Source organism: Cupressus sempervirens, chromosome 5 (genome assembly GCF_028749045.1).
Source record: "Cupressus sempervirens isolate cs-2001-9-10 chromosome 5, ASM2874904v1, whole genome shotgun sequence".
Classification (NCBI taxonomy): domain Eukaryota; kingdom Viridiplantae; phylum Streptophyta; class Pinopsida; order Cupressales; family Cupressaceae; genus Cupressus; species Cupressus sempervirens.
This window is the reverse complement of record NC_143122.1, coordinates 498,414,444-498,421,701: the sequence shown is the minus strand read 5'-3', so window position 1 is coordinate 498,421,701 and position 7,258 is coordinate 498,414,444. Positions and strand designations below refer to the sequence as shown.

Sequence of the window (7,258 nt, the reverse complement as noted above, 5' to 3'; positions counted from 1 at the left end):
TTAATCTCTTTTTGGCAAGTAAAATTGTATACAAGGGGTTAAGTTGTGAGCTTGAGCTAGTGGGGTTTTTTTTTTGGTAGTGATTTGGGAGGGAAAATATTGTAAAGAAAGCTTTTGGAGAGAATTTTGTTTGAAGGATTTTGATAGTGAATTTATGTCATGCATTGTGAAGGAAGATTTTATTCAAGATTGTTGCATTGCAAAGGAAGATTTTATTCAAGATTGTTGCATTGTGAAGGAAGATTTTATTTTGTAATTCATTGTCGCTCGAGGAAATGTGAACTTTATTACAAGTTGAAGATCGTGTAAATATTTTTTGGAGCATAATTGGATCAGTTACTCCATTGTGGAAGGGCCTAGAGACGTAGCCACATTAGTAAACTTTGTTATCAATTGTATAATCTTTTGTCTCCTTTCTCTCTTTTGTTATTTCATCGTGTTATTATTGTTTATTTAAGTATTTTATCTATGTTATACATTTTTTGATTTTTGAATTAATTGTATTCGTTAAGCATCAATTAAGAAATTGCCATAGATCCTAATTCAGATCACCCAACCTCTTCCACTTGTCACTCCATCCCTTGCCACTTGTCATTCTCACTTATCATCTCACTTTCCCTCAACTTCCTTGAATATGTGAACATTCTCAAATTAATTAAAATGGAGAAAGAAATTTTAATTTGGGTGGCAACTCTCCCCAATAAACACTTGGTCATTCACAACCTCTTTTCCATTTGTCACTTCATCCCTTGCCACTCGTCACTCAATTACACTTTTCATTTCACTTGCCCTCAAACAGGACAAGTGCATCCTCATGAATCTGCACTTTGCCTCCATTTCTATTTAGTTCCTCCATTTTCCTTCACAAATCCTTGCACAATCTTTTATGCACTCTCATAATGTCATTTTCCATCTAGAGTTTAGCATCTGTTAATCTTGCACTCTCATTATCAATCATTTTGCATTGTGCTATCATATCCATCTTGCATCATTATCAACTTCATTTCTTTGCATTCATTTCAATATCCATTTGCATCATCATGGAGTACTATCAAGCATCCTCAACAAAACAACGTAAGCAAACATCAAATAATTGAATCAAAGGACAATCCTCATCAAAAGGCCTTTCAAGATTTCTTTTAATTATTTACTTTGTTTATTACTTTAATCTCTTTTAAAGTCCTTATCAGAGTATTGTTTGGTAGATAGTTGTTTTGTTTAGGTTGTTAATCTTTCTATATCAATCTATTGTATTGCACATAACTTTTGCACACACACCTTGTTATAGAAAAAAGTTTCATCTATTATATCCAATAGTTTATTATTGTAAAAGACATTTTAATTCAACCTAAGTCTTGTAAGTTTGGTAGATTCAAATTTACTAATCTCTAGTAGTATACAAAGATGAGAATATAATGATTGACTAAACATATTATTGAAGAATGAGATGTTTCAGGCTGCAATTGCATAATAGTTTTTACATCACCATTTTAAATAATAATTTAATCCATCATCAAGATGAAACACTGATGTAAAACATCAATACAAAAACTATTACATAATTAAAGCCAAAAATATATTAATATTCAATTAAAAGATCCTAGAAAATAAATGAACTTAATTACATTGAATTGACCATATACAATGATTTTTTGTGTTAAGGGGGAAGGAGAGGAAAACAAAACAAAATGTTAAACGTGGCAGAGATTAAAAACCTTTGATCGCATGAACAACTTGATCTCCTAGACTAAATAAAGCACTTGATTTTGAAAACAAAAAAAACTCTTCACTCATTAACCAAGGAATCCAAGGAAAGGTCTTCTTTATCAGTGTGGATACCAGGTGTCCTGAAACACGTGAATGGTGCTGGCGTACTTTGAGACATGGCCGATTCTACACGATCCATTCGTGATCGACAAAGTTTGTCAATAACGAAAACCCCTTCAGGAGAACGCATGACCTCACATTCAGCTGGACTTTGCTCGACACGTGGAATTCATTGACAAAACATTGTTGGCTCGAGGGCCAAGCTCATTAATTCTGTATCAGAGATACGAAGTTAGGGTGTCCAATTTTCTCCTGTTTTTGTTACTATCTGTTCTTTCACTCTGAATCTTGATGCTGGGGAGTTCAACGGATATGGAAAGGCAATTCAGCAAGCTACAGAGGGCCAGTGGATCCTTAACATTTCTGTTCTTAAGGGCTTGGTGAGGGGGGTGTTGGAAGTTTCCTCCGCTTCAACCCAAATTCATGTTTTAAGGCGCACCTTATTCTTCAATTCCCTATGTACGCAAGAAAAAAACTTAAATCCACTCTATTGAAAAATGCACGCTACAATGGAGTTACATAGATGTACCGGGAATAAACCAATATAGATTTGAAAAAAATTCTGCCTTGTTTAGGTTCAGATTTTGTTGAATCTTATGCAGAGTTTTTTGCGGGGTTTCATTTATTTTCTGCAATTCCTGTTTCATGAATGCAATTTAATCATTTCACTGGGAATTTGTGGATAATCATTAGTATTCTTTCTACAATAATTTATATATGTGGGCAAGTTTCCCGTTCAATGTTATGCATTATATGATGTGTATAAGTTTTGTCAACCTTCTGATATTGTGCTCAGTTAATTGACAAGGTTTGGGCTTGCCGAGCAAATGGATAAGATAACTGTCACATTGCACGGTAATCACATCGTTTTCATAACTAGTAAACGCAGTAAGTTTGAACAGATCGTCTGCCTCTGGTGAAAGTGAAATACTAGAGATGTGGGTACGATGGAAAAAATCAATATTGTACTCTGAAAATTTTCAGTGCATGCTTGCAAGCATTACAACAGAAATGGCGTTTCTTATTGATTTGAAATCAGAAACCACAGAAATGTAAACAACGGGCCATAAAATCTTCAGAAAAAAGACATTAAAGGGGTGAAAACCTGGCCTGACCTAAATAATCTTCTTTACCCTTTTCTGGCTTGGGGATAGAAACACAAAAGAATATTAGGGTTTCAACATGCATATGTATGGGCAAACATGGTGTTACACATTTGCAAACTACTTGTACACTTGTATTAAATCAACCCTATCAAATTGGAGGCGACCGTTCCATATGAATCCAAAATCCACAATAGGATGTGAACTAATGATATACACTAGTACTTGCAGCAAATAGTGCTTAAGGTTGAATATAGGCGACCTGGCCATCCTGTAAATTTTTTTGCTAAATTCCAAATTCTTTCCCCTTGGTGACATACACGATCGACTGTGTTATGTTTGAGTATACGGGAAGCCTAATAGATAATCTCTAGAACGAGAGAGTAACAAAACGTTTCTAGTAGCGTTGCACGCAGCAGTAGAGACAAACCCTAGCAAGAAAACTCAACTTGGCATTTAGCTTACAAAATGATAAAGGTTGATGAATGGATAAGTCATTCCGCTACAAAACTTACTCAGCTGTCATTAAAAAATCTACACTCTGCAGATGGTTAAGCCAATCTACATTACCATCTATATATAGAAGGCTGAGGTTACAATCTCCTAATGCAGATAGATACTAGTCCGAATCTCTTTTATTCCAACAATCCATCCTTTTTTCCCTTTCCAACATTGACTCCAAAATTTGTTTTCCAAGTTACTGACTCCTTCCCGAGGTTTCAGCATTCTCCTCTTCTCTCCAACTAGAACTATTTGATTTTCCATCTTCTCCCACACTTTCCACGCTCCCACCCTCTACAGATGTTCCCCTGCCATTTGATTGTAAGGGTCGTGGGGAGCTATGAGAGTGTGAAGGAGTGTGTTGATGTAAGCTACAGTAAAGTGATTGTGGAAGCTGCAATTCGGAAGCTGATGAATTGATTTGGGAATAAGGAATGGAAGTTTGACGGAAATGACTCTGCCCTTGTTGGGTGGTTGCATACTCCGGTGGAACCCAAATACCCCCAAGAACCACCAGCTGAGGTGCTTGTTGAACATTGCCACTTTGTGCTGGACTAGGCCTCCTAGTATGGAGCCGATACTTCTGCAACACACCCAGTTTACCGAAAAAAAATCAAAATCCAACTTTGAAACGATAAATACAAAGTGGTTTGGAAAATGTATATACCTGCAGATGGCTTTTAACCTCATCATTTGTAAGTCCGTCAACCTTCATCAACTCTCTGATTTGCTTTGGTGTGGCCACTGCCCAAGCAATCAGAAACTTGTTAACGCAGGGTTAATGAAGGGATGGTAAATTGCTCATAGCCAATACTTTTTTTGAGACAACTAGAAAGTTATTAGTTGTAATAGGTTTTGTCACATAAGTGAGAAAGATCTTGAGTGAACACAGATAGACACAACTTATTTCTAAAGTAATTTAGATTGACACTAAAAAGGTTATTTGCATATTGAAAACTAAATTAAAGAATTCAACCCAACTGGGGAACATGGCAAGAAAGCTTATCTAGGAGCTGCTATTAAAGGTAAGGCAAGGTTGTTAGTGGCACAATTGAGGACGGGATCTCATCACCTTAGATGCGAGATGGGTAGATGGAAGAGGCCCAAAAAGGCTTGAGATGAGAGAACTTGCATGTTTTGTAGGACAGGAGCAATTGAAATGGAATGGCATTTTGCTTTTGAATGCAACGCATATGACAACATCCAAACATACTATGATGTTATCCTCAACGCCGACAGCATGCATAACTTATTTGAAGTTGACAAGAACAACCAAACTGCTGGATTTTTCTTTAAGATACATAGCAGAAGATTAGAAATAAAAAGGAATATGAAAATTGCTTAGTACTACATTCCTTCGGTCCCTTGGAGTGCTTGGTCTAGTGGAAGTCATTAAAATCTTTCTTTCATTCATTCAAATTTGCCAAACTCCAAGTTGGATCTTTGGTGCAGCATGCTTGACATTGGACTAGCAGAAAATCCTAAAGGTAATCCATTAGAATTCTCTACTCTTGGTTGTGTTAACGTTTCAGGATATACGCACAAATCTAAATAGCAAGGCTGAAGAAGGCCTAAATCGATAACCGGGCTAAACAAAACCCCGAAAAACAAAAAGCTCACCTTCCGAACCACCGAGTTGCTGGAGTGCATTCACAAACCGTTTATGTAGATCAGCTGACCAACACCTTCTACTTTTCCTTTGCGCTTGAGATTGAGCAAGGTTGCCTGCAGGTGTAGTTGGAGGTGTATTTACCCCATTGGAGACTACCGTAGCTTCCTTTCCTTGCACCTGTGTTGCTACTTCTGTAATTTCTCTGGATCCACTTCTTGTTTTAGCAGTACCATTCAAGCATTTATTTTCATTGTCCACCACTGATGAATCAACACCATGATTGTGCTCAGCAGGTGATAAATCAAGATCTGGTAACGTCTTTTCCAAAGTGGATCTTATGGGCACGGGGCTGATCACTTTTCTTTCTCTTGAAAATGGCTGGAAAGCTCCACCCACTCTCTGTTTTGAATCCGAAAATAGCTTGGTGTTTGAAGTAACAGGCTGTTGCCGCCGAGAGTTCTGCTTTTCTGAGGATTCTTCCACAAATACTGGCTTCTGTAAGAAATTTTATTTCATCAATCTCAAGAATCCACAGAAACCCGAACTCAAGGGCTTGTGGTTACAGTTTGAAGACCATAAAATTAACAAGGAATGAAAAATTAGCTTACCACTTTTGTACTGCCGACATTATGAGGATCCGGGTTCCACAACTGAGCCGAAATCATCCAGTGTGGCTTATCATCATTCATATGCCTTATTTTTTTGGCGTGAGTCTCGTTAGATTTGTCATCAGTCGAGTCAAGTTTTTTTTTTATAGGTATGAATTCCTCAAGCACAGGTCTACCATTTGTATCAGGAGAATCCTGTTCGTCCTCGTCGAGAGAGGAATGTTGACGGTCAGCCAATTGCTTTTTGGAGGCTTCAATGGCTGTAAGAGATGACGAGATGACACATTCAAACCAATGCAACCAAAAATGCAGTAAAGATGTTTGAAATAGATAAGAAGACAAAAAAAATGCACAATTTTGAAATAGATAGGGGAAAAATGCAGTTTGGTATTCCTGAAATCACAGGGGATACAAAAGCTTACGGAAGAAATCCATACCATCATTGACAAGCTGCATACAAAAAGGAAGTTCCCGCTTGAATGCTTCAATCTTTGATCTCTCCTCCTCTAGCCTCTTGATATACTCTTCATGCTTTCTCACTCTCTCCTTCTCATCACTCATAAGGGAAATTTCCTTCAAAACCCTGGAAGCTGAAGCGACAGAAGGTCCATAATTCAAGGTCAATTCTCCAGGCATCCCCATTTCAACTGCACAGATCTATCTGTTGCAGCCCAACATTCTATACTCGTCCCCCCATCTCAAATGAATGCCAAAACAAATACATCAACAAACAAAACCTGATTCCTTGCTTCTGTCGAAAGTGATATCAAACACCCATAGCGGATTCATAAAACCATTCTGCTTTTTCCTTCAAAAAAAACCACAAATCGGAGAAATCTTCCAGTTTCACCCCTTCAAATTCAAAAGGCTTAAAAAGACGAGGCCAAGTTTGAGTACCCTGCATTCCGAGTTCAAACTGGAGGCTCTAGAATGTGCAGAGCCCTAATTTATGAGAATGCGGAATAAAAGTGGTCGTTCTCCATGAGGATTCTGCTCCCCTCCCACATATTCCCTCTCCCTCCTGTCGATCCGTCCGCCTTCGGACACAATCCAAACATTGGCCTTTGGAATATAGGATCTAAGTGGAGGAATAAACTTTTGAAAGATGAAAAAAAAAATTGAGTAGAAGACCAAAAGTAAAACAAGAAGAAGAAGAAGAGCAGATGGGCAACAGCTTTAATCTGCCCTGAAGCAAGGAATCCCAGCCATTCGTAGATATGCGACCGGACAGTAAAGTTTGAAGGTGGTCAGAAAAAATAATGAAGTGGGCAGCATCCTGTGAAAATGGCGAGGAAGGAGGTAAAATTTTGATATGTTGTTGTATTGGTATTGGTATTGGCAATGGCAATGGGATGTGTGTTTTGCATATTCGGGGTCGGGGCGTCGCATCCTGATCCGAATCTGGGCATTCCATTAAAAGATTCCCGATTCCTCCCAAACCACCCGGTAAACCACTCCGATGAGTTAAAAGCAAACGGCCCTCCCAATTAAACACTCTCTCTACCTTATCGGATAAGCTCTAGGATTTTGGTATATTCCTTACGGAAATTCTATGCTGACGTGCCCTCGCCAGCGTCTGGGTCCCTCCCCGGAATCTAGTATTTGTA

General features: G+C 38.1%; 1 protein-coding gene across 2 annotated transcripts; it reads right to left on the bottom strand.

The window, feature by feature from the left end:
* Positions 1 to 3,362: 3,362 nt before the first annotated feature.
* Positions 3,363 to 6,985, bottom strand: LOC149556901 (transcription factor HHO2-like). 2 transcript variants are annotated; one of them, XM_089831532.1, is made up of 5 exons: positions 6,089 to 6,985; positions 5,652 to 5,911; positions 5,052 to 5,538; positions 4,099 to 4,175; positions 3,363 to 4,014 (listed from the first exon to the last, which is right to left on the bottom strand). In XM_089831532.1, the coding sequence occupies exons 1-5, from the start codon at positions 6,291 to 6,293 to the stop codon at positions 3,628 to 3,630; spliced, it is 1,416 nt and encodes a 471-aa protein (XP_089687658.1). In that variant the 5' UTR covers positions 6,294 to 6,985; the 3' UTR covers positions 3,363 to 3,627. The 2 variants fall into 2 exon arrangements, with proteins under 2 accessions (XP_089687658.1, XP_089687659.1); XM_089831533.1 differs by having other exon boundaries at positions 5,052 to 5,535.
* Positions 6,986 to 7,258: the final 273 nt, after the last annotated feature.